We start from the raw sequence: 17520 nt of genomic DNA on the forward strand, positions 1-17520 counted from the left end.
TTTTAGTCTTAGCTTGTATCTGTTATGGCTGCATTTATTTTTATTTCTCTTCCCTTTTATAAAACCTTTAAACACCAATGAGTGATATAATCATAATTTAAGGAGAGTTTATGTAACTAATGGTACCTAAAATTTATAATATTTTTCCATAATTTTTATATTATTTTTTCCATAATTATTTGCGTGTGCTTGACCGTTTTCCAAGCATCTTTGAATAATACACTGTCAAAAAAAAAAATCGGAAAATTAGGGGTACAACAGCTTGTCAGTGGGGTAGGCCTAGGCCTACCCTTAAAGGTACTCCTATCCTTAGGATGCATATTATTGGAAGGGATACCTTACAGCTGCATTGTACAATATAGTAATATGCACCTTTTGGATAGCTAAGTTTCCTTTGGGGTGATGTCCCAGTGACATGCTAAAAAAATAGGAACCGCTTACTTGTATACTGGCATATTATATTACTTTTACCATATCATCCTATGGTAGAAATAATAAGAGCAGTATTCTAATATACGGTTCTAAATTCAGCATCTGTCATGACTGCTGAATCAAAAAATTTTCAATTTGAAGTACTTGTTCAGTGGATCCTATTCAGTTAGCACAGGTTGTAAGAGCGACATCTTGTGGTAAAACAATTTCAGCACAGCTTAGTAAATATTAAAAAAACTTTAAACAACGACCAATAATTTCAGAATAACCTCTTTCCATTCCATGCAAAAAAATATTTTAGTATTGGACAATGTTTTGTACCGTAGGATGCCATATATGATATCTTGTTAAATTGTTATACTGGAAGAAAAACCTCCTGTTTCAACTTTCTACTCTAAATGATACAATGCTGCCCCTTAGCGGTGGTTGAAATCAACCTGACATCAGACATGTACGCTGCGCTATACGCATGTGCTGCGCTATGATAATGAAGACCTCGCTGAAGAACGCTCACTGTGTATATTGTGAATAACCTTTTATATGTCCCTCCTCTGATCATTTTTTTTAAAGATTTGTCTTTCTGTTTAGTTCTTTAGAGTTGTTTTGTTGTTGTTTAAAGTGTGCAGGGTTTAACTAAATCAATGCCACAGATAGAGAGAAGATCAGGGTTTTGAATTAATTATTTGAAATAACGTAATCTATTTCAAACTGATATGCACTCCAAAACGTAGGCTATTTGGGAACTTTTCAAAATCATTCATTTTGATTTATAGTTCACCTAGCCATGATCGATAATCAGATGTCACCTTGCTCGTGGGTAGGCTACACCGCGTTTCTTTCAATATTTTCACTGGTTTAACACGCTCTCTATCATTCTACATGGTTGACACTCAACACATACTTTGAGGGTCCTGCAGCATTCCAGCCGGCTGTTATAATAATAGCTGAAAGTAAGACCCGCTGTAGTGAAAAGGGGGCGTGTCGTCGTTAGCCCCTTGGATCAAACTGGGGTTGTTTTTTCCTTGCTTTGGCGCACGAGGGGGAGGAGAGAGAATGAATATCAAAAATAAACCGCGTACGCTGGAGAAGCATAAGACAGTATAAATACCAGCAACGCGAACATTCTTCGCTTACAGTTAGCCGAATGAGTGTTATCTACAAGACTGTTTTTATGAACTCTCGAGACTTAGCTACTTTTTATTCTTATTAAGTCAATATTTATATTAGGTTTTTCATAGTATTTTCATTATCTTCATCTGCATCTTTGTTTTAAAATAGAGCTATCTGTGCGAAACATACAGTTTTGAAAATTTCCGAATTCACTATTAAAATGGTATCCACAATGGTTTGTTATATATTTTTCTTAGTAAATCTTATGTCTCGGTTTACTCTGTGTGAGCTAAACGAGGAAGAGGAAACTGTGCCAATAAACCTTGCATTCAGAAAAGGTGTTTTTTGGAGAAATGAAGAGAGAGCGCGTTTTAAGATCAGTGCCTTTGGTCAACTTTTTGTGCTTGACCTGACGCCGGACAGCAAGTTCGTGTCTCCAGCATTAAGCGTTCAGCGCATTAAAGCGAATAATCTCCCCGCGGTTCTGGACGCCTCCAGAAGTGGAGGTTCTCTCGGGGGTGTCACCCAGCACGGAGACCGCGGTGCGGACCTCAGAGACTGTTTCTACACAGGAACGGTCAACTCCGAAAAGGAATCTGTAATTGCTGTCAGTTTATGTCACGGCATCCAGGGTACTTTCATAACGCAAGGGGATGAGTACTTTATTCAGCCTAAAGCAAGTGTCAAGACCACCGGGAAATCTTTTACGCAGGTGCACGTAGTTAAAAGGCGAGTCTTTTTCAACAACCGGGGAGCGTCAAATATGGTCTTTGATCAAGTGGACCGTTTTGTGAAAGAGAGCAACCTGCACTCCAGTGGAGACGAACACGGCAAAATGAGACGCGCAAAAAGATTTGTGTCTGCTGCGAGATACATCGAGACTCTGGTAGTGGCCGACGCTTCAATGACACGTTTCTATGGAGATGAGATACAGGTTAGTGAACTGTCTCTTTACTCGCAAATTGCTCATTTAACAGTTTTAATTTACAAATTTGGCAGTGGTTAATAGGCTATTAAATCTGCCCATCGGGTGCATAAACAACGTTCAGTCATCTAATTCATTTTGAAACACATGTAGCTATAGGCTATGCAGCTCTCTTTTTTATATTTTCAAATTTTTGCGTTTTACAAGCTAATATCTTTAAATAGCATAATATACCCCAATTATTGTCCTTAGCAATACGGACAACTGTGATTGCAATATTTAAAGTAGGCCTAGACCTATTTATGGAATATTTGTAGAGATACTTTTAACTGTAACTTATTTGCACCCGCCTTCAATAGGCTACGTTTTCCAGGTGACATTTAATACCCGTATGAAAATAAACCATGGTTTTATAATTGTAAACGTGTAGTAGCCTAGGCTAACCATGTTTTTTTTCCCGGATTGATTAACATTTGTATAGTAGGGCCTATAGCCTACCACAGTTTTACTACAAATACCATGGTCAAACGAGCCTATATATAGTGTAGCAAACCCGTGCCTAATTTGTAGTTACCATGGTTGAACTATATAACCATGTTTATTTATTTTAAATTTTTTTTAACCATTGTTATTTTTCGTAAGGTAGGTCTACATCTCTGAGCATGTGCGGGTCGCGCGAGAGTGTAGCCTATATTTCTGAATACATTTTCGGTCAATTTACTGCAGTATAGGGAGTGAGGATCCTGGAGCGAAGAACAGCTCACCGCAGCGAAAGGTAGCGGATTAGCATAATTTTGCCTGTGGGATGTGTTTTGAAAAGTGAAAGCGTCATGTGTCTTCTTTCTCTCCATGGTCGCTCGCAGCGGGGTTTCTCTCATTGAAATAGAAAATCCGGAGTAGATAGGCGTTTCTGAACCCTCTGAACGAAATCTGTAACTCCGCTCTACCTGTATAGTTCGGGTTTCAGTCTGCATGTTGCAGCTGGAGCTAGACTAGGTCAAGCTCAGCCCACGACGTCCAGAGAGGTGGTGCTGGACGTCATTTGGCTCTGCAGTGAGCCCCGCTTGCGTTTCTTGGAGAAATGCGAACCAGGCAGTGGTTCAAATCCGCGGGTCCCCCGAACCGCAACTCAGTGACACTCCCTTAGAAATCGCGTTCCCGCCCTCTACGTCACTGAGTCTTTTGGAGCGAAATTGTTGGCCTACAAATAAATTAGCAAACTAACTGTTCATGTTTGTCCGAGATGTAAGTTTATGGATATTAAATACTAGAAATAAACACAAACTATTACTCTCAAGCAAGGTCTGTAAATACTGAACGTATAGGAATATGTGTTTATCCATTATAGCTAATTAAATGGGCTATGCGTGCACTCAAAACAGCTGTCATGTGCTGTTTCACATTATCAAGGATTTCAGGGTAAAACTATCATTCAGGGACACATTTCCATTGCGGTCTTTAATCTTATGTAAAATTCACACGTACAAATAATCAGAGTAGGCTAAAGAGTATGCGTATTTGCCGTGCTGTCCGAAGGGAGCACTGAATTTGGCCCAAACCCAGAGTACTCCCCTCATATACCCTGGCTGGAATAAGAACTATAAGAGTGAGGAGTGGGGGTGGCGGAGGGTGGATCCAGAAAAACTGTCGAGAAATATGGTGTGTCGCCTATAGGCCTCTTCTTGTGCTGATTGGTTAGGTATGTAGATCATTTAAACGTGTTCCTCCCGAACTTTGTTAATAAAACATAATTTTCAGCTTTATTCACAAGGCGATTGAAGTATCATTTCTAAAACAAAGTAGCTCTTAATGGTCTATGGTTTAGAATTGAAAAGTAACATAAATCAGACAAACCACTAAAACGTGTGGTTTGAGGGTGACTGTGGGGTTGGTTAGCCTACTGTAACAAAATATGAAACTAGTCTGTGAATCAGTGTGGGAGAAAAAATACAGATGGGGGGTGAAAGGACCATCTGGAAAAGAAGGACAGACAGGAGTTGTTTTTGGCCCATATTTTTGATATAAAGAAGAACACGTTTTTAAATATTTTGGTCCCACAAACTTTCAGGTTTGGGCTACCCTTTTAATGAAGCAAAAACTTAACATGTCTTTATTAAGTCTACTGTGATGTTTATATCCTCTGCATTAATATGTCTACCCTTACGAAAAAGAAGTATACTTCAAGTTATTTTTTATCTTAAGTAATGTTCAAGTATATTTTAAGTATCTTTATGTAGTAAGTAAGTATACTAATATCAATGTGTACTTGTAGTAAACTTGTAAGTGGATTATTTCAATACAGCTTGGGACTAAATTGGCCCACTTTTAGTAGCCTATATTAAAGTATACGTTTAAGTGTACTATAAGTGTAACAGTAGTAAACTATACACTGCAAGTTTCTCATTTGTAATGCATCTGTACTACAAGTGAACTTATAAGTATACTAGTAGTTTACTATTTTAATACAAGTAGTACATGTTTTAGTTAAAAATACACACTGAAGTGTACTCTTTGTAAACTATTAGTTTAGTAGTTTGTACTGCAAGTATACTTGTAAGTTTTCTTTAAGTGAACATAACATTATACTTATAGTTTACTATTTATATATTATTTTTGCATGTTTAAATGTAGATTTTTTTATACTTGAAAAATACCTTTAACTGTAGCCTACTTTAACTAATTTTAAAAACATTTTATTAGCTTCATGCATCCTTTTTTATCAACACTTGAATGTCGGAAAGTTGTGGTATGTCGATAAGCTGGAAAATTCAGTTAATGAAAGAGTAAAGTAGAATTAAAGTAAATCCCTATGAGCACTACCAGTGGACTAGCCTACACAAAAATTCACATACGCAGAATTAGAAACATATCTGTTTTATATCAATATTGTAGTCAATATTTTCAAACAATTTCAGTTTCATAAGACTGTATATGAAAAACTATGTATGTAAAAAAAAAAAAATTTAATAGGCTACTCGATCAAAAGAGTTAACACAACTACTAGCCAAGTATACTTTGAATACTTAATATTTTGATCGAGATATAGCCTACTTAAAAGTTTAATTGAGTACAAGTACAGGCCAAATATACTTGGACTTTCTCTCAGTATAAGTTAAGTCCACTTCAGTGTAATTTTAAGTATATTTATGAGACGTACATAAAGTATATTTCTGTGAAGTATATAAATTGTGGACTGAAAGTATACTTTCTTATGTTTAGTTTAAAAGAAGTATACTAATAGAACACTTGAATGAACTTCTTTTTCGTAAGGGTAACATGGATACTTATGCCTGTTTTTAAAACTTTTGTCAAGTCATAGTCTCCTAAGTATGAAACTGAAAACAGTCGATCAGACAACCATCTAGTTTTAATGCCATCCGATGTTTTTGGTACTATATATCCAGGGGTGTATTTTTTAAGTATCTTTGAAATTTGTTTACACAGTGTATCCACAGACCATTGTTTAATTACTAAATTCATATTCTCTCTCTTTATTTCTGCAGCATTACCTCCTGGCCGTGATGTCCATGGCAGCTCAGATCTACGCACATCCAAGTCTGAAAAATGCTGTTAGTCTGTTGGTAGTAAAGATGGTGGTTGTTGAGGATGAGGAGGTGGGACCTGAGCTTTCAAGCAATGGCGGTGTTGCCCTGCGTAACTTCTGCATGTGGCAACAACATTTCAACCCAGGCAGCCAAAGGCATCCTGAACACTATGACACTGCCATCTTGTTCACTAGAGAGGTGAGAAACACAAAGCATTTTTTTTTTTTCAGAACAAAAAATCCAAATTTGAATGAAATGCCAACAGTGATTGAGATCTCATCATCTTGTCCACCATGTCAGTAACCTACAACAGTTGCAATAAAAAAAGACACAACTGGACGTGTAATAGCAGATTTACTTTAAATCAGAAATATGTACTGTAGTACTTTTTTCATCAGGAAAGATGGCCACTTTCTCCCCAACTTTATCAGTCCACACACATTTTACAGCTTTTGATTAACTCACTTGGCTAGCACTTTTCCAAAACAAGACATCATTTCATTGAGGCAATGACAGGGTCATGATCACAATGCTCAACAGGGAGCCCCTTGTTCAATCTTGAAGACAGCACACATGAGATTGTAGCACTGCCAAATCCAGAGGGTTAGCACAGCATAAAATAGATGTAGGAGAAACAAAAATTTGGCTGGACATCCAGCTGAGAGCAATACAACAGAACTCATGGAGGTCTCAGTCCTTCTGTGGCTAGATGGAGAACAGGTGTTTTTTATTTAGTGGAGGAGGTCTGTGTGTCTCTGGTCGTCACACATGGCTTCACTGAGATGTCTTCCACAGTCAAGGTTATCCCTGTCTGACAGGGAAGTGCTGGACAGACCTATTGGTCTGCCTGTGCTGTGTGGTCCAGCTATGTCACAGTTAATTTTCCCCCTTTTTTTATTTTTTTTATCTAGTACGTACGCAGTCTGCCATGTATTTGCTTCATTTTACGATGGAAACACTGACAAATATGTTTTGCTGGCAAGAGCCTGCTTGGGGGAAAAAGGCTGTCTGGAACTAATGGAGCGATGGCTGGATATTAGTGTCTCAGATGTGTCCCCCTCTCTTCTCCTCTTGCTTTTCTTTTTTTTGTCTCACATCTCTCTTTCTCATTTGCCCACTTGTCTCTCTCTCTTTTTGACCTCAGGATATTTGTGGATATAAGGATTGTGACACTCTGGGTGTAGCTGATGTTGGCACTATGTGTGACCCCAAAAGAAGCTGCTCAGTTATAGAGGACAATGGCCTTCAGGCAGCATTTACTGTGTCACATGAACTCGGTATGTTCACACACATGAACAGACTCCATGTCTATTAATAGTTTGACATCTCACCCTAACTGACTGTCTGGACAAGAGCATGTGTTTCCAGACTTAGTCATTAATTAATGCAAACCAGCTGTTTTCAGCAGCTAAAGTACACTGAGAGCTTTGTGTGAATATTAAAGCTGTTGAAGGATTTCAAATTTTAATTGAATTTTAATTCTGATTAAAGTTAGAATTTGGTTCTAAAATGCTAAATCACATGTCAATATTTTTGGAGACAAAATTAAGATAATTCAAAGACATTGCATTATTGTAGTAGACTAGTAAATTATTGATTATACGTACATATTGTAGTGGCTTTAGAAGTCATTGTATTGCCGATTTCTATATCGAGTTGTCAGTCTGTCCAAGGACAAGTTCTTGTATTCCATCTGTGCTATTTTCTTGAATCATATTTTCAGGAGTGAGCTTAAACCATCCATACAGAGTATGCACACACAAATAGGTGTTCAAAATACATGTACATTTATAGACTCCTTCAATTATTAAGCACCAAGTTGCAGTAGTAGGTAGATGCAGTGTTGTTGTTTCTTTAAATGTTTGGTTGTAAGTGACACCCTCTGGAAAGTCAAAAACTACATAGTGAGCAGCAATGATAAACATCAATGAAAGATATATAGAGCACAGTCATATTGAGGAGCACAGCAATGTGTGAAAGTTATTACACTGTACATGTACATCTTTTTGTTTTCTTCTCCTTTTTTCAGGCCATGTACTCAGCATGCCACATGATGATTCAAGAAATTGTGAGAAATGGTTTGGGCATCTCAATGGACATCATATGATGGCTCCTTTCTTCATTCACCTCAACAAAACTCTTCCCTGGTCTCCATGTAGTGCTCTGTACATCACAGAGTTCTTCGACAATGGCCACGGTATGATCCTTCTCTGTTTGTCAGGATACTGTTTTAATCATTTCCCTTCATTAAAAGTTTTATGTCAGTGAAAAAGTACTCCCAGAAAAGCAGTACCATTTGTTATTCTCTTGTCTTTCTGAGTGTATCTTTTATTAACCCTGGTTTTCTCTCAGTTAACATTAGGTTTTAAGGTTTTTTTTGGTTTTGGCCTTAGAACATAATGGTGCATATTTCCCAGAGACACAGAGGGGGAAAAGACAATAACATTCAGTGAAGTTTTTGAGACATTTGGCTTAAATTGTAAATCTATCATTCTAAAGTTAATGGAAACATGTCACAGAGAATCTACTGTATAATTTTGATCTTAATGTGCGGTGAAAAATCTCTATAATGTAGATGCCTGTGTTTTATGAATTTACTTTCTTCCAGTGTATTGCACGTTTCTTGTTTAAATGCCTCTTCTGTCTGAACTTACTCCCTAACCACTAATAATGGGCTGGTTGGACCACACTGTGTAATTTTGCTGAGAGTGTCAAAACTAACAGTCTTTGCAGAGCAAGCTCACTCTCACTCACTTCATCTACTCATGCTTTGTATGAATATATACTACTGTTCAAAAGTTTGGGATCTGTAAGACTCCTGATTTTTAATGTTTCTTAAGCTCACCAAGGCTGTATTTGTTTGATCAAAAATACAGTAAAACAGTAATATAGTGAAATAGTATTAAAATTTTAAATCACTGTTTTCTATTTTAACATATTTTAAAATGTATTGTATTCTTGTGATGGCAAAGCTGAATTTTCAACAGCCATTGATTCAAGATGTAATCATTATACTGATTTAAAGGTAGGGTAGGTAATTTTTTATAGACACTTTTTGTTATACTGGTTTAAACTTTCTTCACATCCTGAGAGCAATCAATAATAGAAGTGGTCTAAAGAAATAAACGTACATATCAAGTCTCAGGACCAAAAATATTTCCGTGCACCCTGCTCGCGCAGACATCACACGTAATCAGTGCGTACCGCAAGGCTATGCAGAGTTGTGGACAGTCACTGAGCGCCACAAACAAACAGCAGACACCTTTTACAGTTCCTCCTAAACCAAAATAATGCGCTTATGCTGCGTTCACACCATGTCGTAACCATAATTACGAGATGGCAACCCATGAAATTCTACCTGCTGCTGTTCACATCCTCAGACTCGGATTTTTGCGTTTCTATGTCAACCCTACCAACACCGAAATGAATCTGCCGCAGTCAGGTGGTACAAGTAAGAGCTCTGTAAGTTATTTATGTTCATTATTATTGTAATGTTATGTGTTTTGAGACATGAGGTAATTTAACACCGTCGCTTTGCAGGCGCTGTGTGCATTACGTCCATGTGTTTTGAAGGAGGTGTGGCTTTGGAGAGTGCTCCAAATGGGGAGGGTGGGATCTTGCTAGCCTCTGTGAATTTGCCTACACTACCTTTAATACTCAAGAAACATTCCTTATTATCAACGTTGAACGCAGTTGTGAGGCATAATATTTTGGTGTAAACAATGATATTTTCAGGATTCCTTGATGAATAGAAACTTCAAAAGAAAAGTAGAAAACTTTTGCAAAATTATAAATGTATTTACTGTCACTTTTGATCAATTTAATATGCCCTTGCTGAATAAATGTATCACTTTCAAAAATAATATGACCCCAAACTTTTGTATGTTAGTTCCCCATCTATGAAGCTGTGAACTTGTTAACTACATGAAGTGAAATATCTTTCAAAAGGGACTTTAGATTTCTGACACGCCGAGGGGGATCTGTCCAGACTGCCTATAGGGATACCTGGGGTTAAATGTTGTTCAAATCAAATAGAACAATTCACAATAAAGATGAGCTCAGATCAGAAAAGTGACACCTCAGGAAATACGGTAGACATATTTTCTCCAGTTTTTGATTTATCTCCGTCGATATCTCAGTCTACACGCTCTTGTTCCCGGTCTTCCATTGACTCATCTTCAGTGACTCACACATTCCAGGTTTAACAACTGTTTTCTCTCACAGAAACATTATGCGTAGCCAAGCACATGCCGTCTTTAGCAGTCGTACTGTTGCCACAGGTAGAATATGAACTGATACGACTTCAAGGCTGTTATTTTCTATTGTTGTTATGCCTGTATCCGTTTCAACAAAAGCCTTTCATTACTAAGCATTCATAACATTCATTTAGGTGTGCAAAGCTGTATTGAAACTTGTCCAAATTCTTAATGTGTCCTCAATACTTTAAGCCTAATTAGATTTCACAGTATCAGTCTTGGAAAAACACAAAGGGAGTCAAGAAGGCTGCATTATTGTTTCATTGTGTTATACTGTCTCCATATCTTTATCCAAATGGATAAAACTATGTTTAGGAATGAGGGTAGACATTTCTTACAGTGAAATTATACTTTCTTTTCTTACTGATTCGATTTTTTGGTTCTAGAGTGAGCTAACTCCACAATAATAGGTTACATAATGGAAATCTCCAGATGGGAGACTATTATGTCTTACGCACATTGGGATTAGAGGAGGTACAGTGAGATCTCTCTGCTATGAAAATAGTACCCTCAAGCTAAGGTGCACACCTGTTTTAGACTCGCTGAATGTAAGAGATTGTTTTATTTGAAGTAAACACTCGGTCAATGGCAACAGGCTTAAAGAAAACAGTCCAAACCACCTCATAAGCATCATTACAGAAGCTAGCAGTTGAATATCTCTACAAGCATACAGCTGAATAAGACCCTGCATACTGTATGTATTCCTCAGGTGACTGTTTGCTGGATCCACCTGAGATGACCATCCCTTTACCCGCTGAGCTCCCCGGCCATACGTTTGGTCTACAACGTCAGTGCCAGCAGACGTTCGGGGACAAATACATCCAGTGTCCTAATGCTCCTAAAGAGCAAGCATGTGCACAGCTGTGGTGTCAAGAGGAAGGAGAGAGACAGTGCACTACCCGGAACGGAAGCCTCCCCTGGGTCGACGGTACACCCTGTGGGGAGGACAGGCAATGTCGTGAGGGTTTATGTGTGTCGAGTGCAATGGAGGAGGCGGGAGAGGGGAAGGTATGCATGGCCAGGATGTGTATGTGCGTCATCCAGTTTTATCTGTCAGCACGTACCATCTAAAGTGTGTGTGTGTGTGTGTGTGTGTTTGGGGGGGGGGGGGGGGGGGGGGGAATCGGGCTGGAAACAACTCTGTACAGATTTATGGGCACCACTTTAAAAAAATATCTGACATTTTTGGTGACGCCTTGCTTATGGGCCCTTGTGCATCACCCTACACTCCGTTTTAAAAATTGTAAACATTAGCTCATACTGTCCCAATTTTCTCTTTTGATTATTCAAAACTTTTACGTATTTCCCTTCCTTGGACATCAAAGATGACACATTCTTTTCACCATACTGTTTACATGTTTGAAAAAGTCTTAGAGTCAGACTCAGAAATAAAACGTATTCCTCTCCTCTTGGATCCCAACCAGGCCCTGTCTCTGAGCAGCTTAAAATAATCAATCTACTTTAAATCCAGCTTCTAAATGCCAGAAAGAGAGTTTATATAGAGGGAGCCTTTAAAAAATCAATTATTTTTGAGCCTTCAATTTTCAGATGCATGTATTCAGCAAAGCCTCTTAAAAAGTTTGATTATATTAGGTGTAGTGTAAAAAAAAAAAAAATTCTAGTGATCCCAGACGACCTGGCTGTGAGAAGGCATCCTTCAGCCAACTCATAAAAAACCCTGACAGAAATGCAGTGTGGTATGCTCACATTCTGTCAGCACTACGCTTACTGGAAGTGATGTTTAGGACTTTGCAAGGCTACATCAGGGGTCAAGATGAGCACTGTGATTGACTCAGATAATACGCTGAGTTATAGAGATATTTGAAGATATAAATGTAGTGATTTTACATACAGTGTATAATAAAATGAAATTAAAAATACATATATAATTATATTATATATAATATAATTATAATTATATATAATAATTGCTTTCTACTATTTATTTATATAATTTTGTTTCATTGTTTTAAGAAGTTAATACTTTTATTCAGCAAGGACACATTAAATTAATCAAAAATGACGGTAAAGGCACTTACAATGTTACTGTTAGATTTCTGTTTCAGATAAATGCTGTTCTTTTGAACATACTATTCATCAAATAATCCTGAAAAAATGCATCACGATTTCCACACAAATATTGAGCAGCACAGCGGTTGTCAACTTTGATATTAAGGAATGTTTCTTGCGCATAAAATCAGCATATTAATATAATATGTATATAATGATTTCTGTAGGATCGTTTGACACTGAAATTGGTGTAAAGGCTGGGGAAAATTGAGCTTTGCCATCAAAGTAATAAATTACATTTTAAAATGTATTATAAAAGAAAACAAATTTACTGTTTTTACTGTACTTTTGTATTTTACTGTGTTCTTTTGGATTATTTTCTACTAGGTGCAACATTACAGTGAAATTTATAAACAGCCTCTATTTGTCTTCCAGGTTCCAGTCAATGGTGGTTGGGGAGAGTGGGGCCCTTGGGGACCCTGCTCACGGACATGTGGTGGGGGTGTGGAGTTTTCTCACCGTGAGTGCACTGCTCCAATGCCACAGAATGGGGGATCGTACTGTGTGGGACAGAGGGTCAAATACCAATCCTGCAATACTCAGACTTGCCCAGAAGACCATGGTAACATTTTATAAATAAACCTCTTTGGGTAGCATATGTCACATGAATGAAGTCAAAAGGTCAAAAACCCATGCATTTGTAATGATCACATTATTCTTAGTGGTGCACCAGTGACTTTTATTTTTTATTCACAGGCAAAAGCTTCAGAGAGGAGCAGTGTGAGAAGCATAACAGTGATCGTTACTTGGACATTCATGGGAACATAAAGCAGTGGATCCCCAAATATTCTGGTGTCTCTCCACGTGACCGCTGCAAACTCGTCTGCCGAGCCAAATGGAGCAATGAATTCAAAGTTTTTGAAGCCAAGGTGCAGATCCATTGAAAAGTCTTTCTTTTTAATCTATCTGATCAGCAATAATGACAATATGTGAAATAAATTTTAGTCTCTTCTGTGTAACTGCCTGCTCTAAAGCTTTACTAAGATGTCAATTGATCTCTTTCTTTGACTTCCCTCTTGCCACAGGCCCATTGATATCTTTACACTCCCACTAAACTCTCATGCATGAAATATTTTCCTTGTTGTAAAATGTGAAACCTGAGCACCCGGATCCTACAGTCCAGCTACTTCCTTAAGCTCTTGAGTGAACCTCTGTAACTGATATTTCAGATACAGCTGAAATGTAGTTGGTTTTGCGTCATCAGCCTTCAGTTTTGGCCATTCCGCTTTACATGGAATAACCATTATTTGAGAACAGAATACACTGCACTAAGCACTTAGGCTGCCACTGCAATATAAATGCACATTGTTTCTCATTTGTTTAGTGTTTCTGTCTAATGCTGATCTTTTATGTGTTCTGGGCAGGTTGTGGATGGCACCACCTGCGGGCCAGACACCACATCTATCTGTGTTCAGGGCCAGTGCATAAAAGCCGGTTGTGACCAGGTCATAGGCTCAAATGAAAAGCTGGATAAGTGTGGTATCTGCGGAGGTGACAGTACGACCTGTAGGAAAATAAGTGGGTCACTAAACAAAGCTACGTAAGTAAAAAAGAAAAAGAAAAAAGTATATTCAAGCATTATTAAAATGTTAGAAAACTGTAAAATAAACTCTGGGAAAGGACAGAGTGAGTTGTTATAACTGAGCTAACTTTAGTTTTTGATAAGGGTGCACTGAAATTAATATTCTATCCAAAAATAATGTCATGTTACTGTATGAGCAATATTAAAATTCTACACTATTTTGTCTAAATGAAAAATAAAACACTAAAATCAGTGCTACAAGTGAACTTAGGTATCACATAATGTATAGAATGAAAAATAGATATTCATTTTGAGATTTTTTAGATTTAACAGTGTTATAAAAAACATTTTTTTTTAAATATCTGAGGTAGTCTAAGGTATGTAAAAGTAGGGGAAATGAGCATGTACAATTAAGTATACAATATGAGTCACTATATACTGCTAAATTCAAAAGTCTAAGCTCCAAAAGTGGGTTTTCATAGCTGTACAAGTACCATTTTGTGTTGCCCAAAGAGCCTTTCAGGCAACAGTTCTTAAAAGAACCTTTTTTTGTCTTAGTGTAAAGTTGTGTAGTACCCCAAAATGCAGGCCGCAGAGATAACAAAACAAAGTCTTTAATGAACATGGAGAATAACACAGGAGAACACTCGGGAGAATATAGGAAACTACACATGTAAATTAATAACAAGAACTGACAAGTGAACTGAACATAACAGGGAGTATAAATACCAGGCAAACATAATGACAGACAGGTGAAAATCATATGTAACCACAAGAACAAATTAAGATATAATCAGTAACCAAGGAATCCAAAACTAAACAGAGCAGGGAAACAGGAACTGAAGGAAACAAAACAGAAAATCAAAATAATAGACCATAACCGTGACACTTTGTGTAAAGAACATTTGAATAATCTAAAGAACCTTTTTTCCACTATGAAGGACCTTTTGTGCAGTGGGAATCTTCCATGGATGTTAAAGGTTTTCAATAGATGCCAATAAAGAACCTTGATTTTTAAGAGTGTAATTTCAGCCAGTAACCAATATGTTACGGATATATCATGCATATCATCCTAGTTTATGATATACTGTTTGCTTATAATATCTCCACAGTATTGGCTACATTGATATTGTTACCATCCCGGCTGGGGCTACTAATATTGACATAAAGCAACGCAGCAATCGAGGCATCGCACATGATGGTAACTACTTGGCGGTAAAGGCAGAAGGCGGAACCTACATCCTGAATGGGAATTTCTCAGTGTCTATGGCAGAGCAGGATATCCCAGTGCCTGGTGCCATGCTTCGCTATAGTGGCTCTTCCACCACCTTGGAGCGACTCCTCAGCTTTCACACACTTCGGGAGCCCATCACTGTCCAGCTGCTGTCCACTGCTGGGGACACCTCACCACCTAGGATAAAGTATACTTTCTTTTTGCCGAGGGATGTGCCTTTTAGCAAACCTGGCACAGAGAGCAGGATTTCGGCACATGTTATCTTGCCTTTTGGTGGAGCTGACTGGGTCTTAGGTGAGTGGTCTGAGTGCTCCAAGAGCTGTGGTGCTGGATGGTCAAGGAGAACCGTGGAGTGTAGAGATGGGCAGGGATCCCTGTCTTACTTCTGCGATGCCGACCTGCGACCGGCAGACATCCGGCCCTGTGGGGATCTGCCCTGTCCCATTTGGCAAATGGGGCCGTGGTCAGCGTGCTCACGGACTTGTGGACCCGGAGAGCGCCACCGTACTGTAGTCTGCATGGACTACATGGGCAAGGTTCTAGGGCATGAGAAGTGCAACCCAGATAAGAGGCCAGAGGTAGTTGTAGGAGAATGTTTTTACCAGGACTGCTAAAGCTGACATGGTGTACAGTGTAAGAGAATGAGGAGGTGGTGGGATCTGTTGTGTCTGTAGTGACTGAGAAAGCCCTTCCAAGCTTCACAAGCAATCAAAGGAGCTCTTAGACATAAGTAGGGCATTTGATATGAATTATTATCTATATCATGGTTTAATCCAATTCTCTGTGTCTTATTTTGTTTAATTTTAACCACAAAGGTAACCTCCCACGGAGATCTACCTCAGTCAATACAAGCTTCATAATGTTCACAATTGTTTAGAGAGGAGTCCTTTGGAAAACAGCAAAACCTTTGAACAAACCTGCTGAAATTTTATTAAAACATCTGTCAGATACCTCCATAATGTTTATAGTTTACTCCACATATGAAACAAGTCCAAATTTAACGATATACCGGAAGGTGGTCACATAAATTATTCAAGTCAGAGCATCCACTTTCTTAAAAAAAAACTTCAGAATGAACTGCATTTTATGTCTTCATACATGCTAGACAAATTGATTTCACACATTTATTTTAATTGCCAACTTTGTAGCATTGAGTCTGTTTCGTAATTATATCTACTACTTTTAATACTGGTATTACCCATGAAGGCGTTCAGATTTTTCATATTACAACACTGGAAGAAACAGTATTTGGAAGTACAGTCCTTTACTGGCCACACAATAGCTGTATTTGAACAACATACACAGAGATAAGAGCTGTTGGAATAGATACAAATATGCTAATTTTACTTTTAGAATGTTACCTGGTTACGACTGTTAATTTGGATGAATGATTTTAGAAGAACTGCCTTCTCTCACACTCTGTTGGTATTCAGCCATTGGGCAACAAGCTACCCCGGTCTGACAGCAACAGTGTAAAGACTGCAAAGCGTGCCTTAAATTAAAATAAAATTTAGCATCCACTGGTGCACATTACTAAAAAGGGGATCATATAATATAACCGATACTGGCATATGTGAGTTTTCAGGAGAAAATAATTTATTGCTAAATGTTCATTTAGAAGTGGATAATTACTGTATATTATTGGACACACATGTGCCCTCAAGATAATTGTAGTTATTACCAAAACTCAAAAAAAGAGAAAAAATTTGAGAAAAGATTTGCATTCCGTTTGAGTCAAAAGTATGCAAGTTTTTGAATGGTGCATATTTGAAACTAAAGCATTCTATCCCTTCAATGAAGGTCTGCACAATGCTATTGTTATAGCTTCCTTTTACAAACTATTTATTTTTTCTACCTTCAACACCTAATGTTTTTTTCCTTGATGCTGCTGTCTGTCTTATACATAAGTGATGTATGAATTAAATATGTTTACAATAAAATTGTTCCAGATTCATTTGTAAGACTTCCACATCAACACATTGAAGAGTCAATTATAGAGACAATGTTACCTCATTTTACAAATCATTCATAAAACATTTCAGCAATGAACAAAAAAACTGTACTGTATACATACAATACAGAATACATGGAAAGAAATGTAATTTTCTTTTGTATGTACATAATTGTATGTACATACTAATAAAAGGCTAGGAACTAAGATTAAACCTCAGAGCACCAATGAAAACTCAGAGAAGATGCAAATGTAGTAAAATATAAGGACTCTGTTAGAGGCTGTGTGCAGTCTGGTTATTTCAGTTGGTTTTGTCAGGGAGGAAGGTAAGTTTTCTACTTTAATTAAATCTTGTTATAATAAGAACAGATAAGTACCTTGCCACTAGTAACATAAAACAACAGTCAGTCAGTGTTGAGTTTTTCTTTAAAAAAAAAGAAAAGAAAGCAAAGGACATAGACAACACTTGACTTTC

General features: G+C 37.7%; 1 protein-coding gene across 2 annotated transcripts; it reads left to right on the forward strand.

Moving 5' to 3' along the window:
* The first annotated feature begins 1461 nt into the window (after positions 1-1461).
* Positions 1462-17034, forward strand: adamts8a (ADAM metallopeptidase with thrombospondin type 1 motif, 8a). 2 transcript variants are annotated; one of them, XM_077240815.1, is made up of 10 exons: positions 1561-2102; positions 2155-2476; positions 5971-6210; positions 7157-7289; positions 8042-8209; positions 10978-11276; positions 12714-12900; positions 13035-13207; positions 13703-13878; positions 14973-17034. In XM_077240815.1, exons 2-10 carry the CDS (start codon positions 2306-2308, stop codon positions 15706-15708), a joined length of 2283 nt encoding a protein of 760 aa, XP_077096930.1. In that variant the 5' UTR covers positions 1561-2102; positions 2155-2305; the 3' UTR covers positions 15709-17034. The 2 variants fall into 2 exon arrangements, with proteins under 2 accessions (XP_077096929.1, XP_077096930.1); XM_077240814.1 differs by having other exon boundaries at positions 1462-2476.
* Positions 17035-17520: the final 486 nt, after the last annotated feature.

This window comes from Siphateles boraxobius, unplaced genomic scaffold, assembly GCF_051911475.1.
Source record: "Siphateles boraxobius isolate OS27281-9 unplaced genomic scaffold, OSU_SipBor_1 24, whole genome shotgun sequence".
NCBI classification, from domain to species: Eukaryota; Metazoa; Chordata; class Actinopteri; order Cypriniformes; family Leuciscidae; genus Siphateles; species Siphateles boraxobius.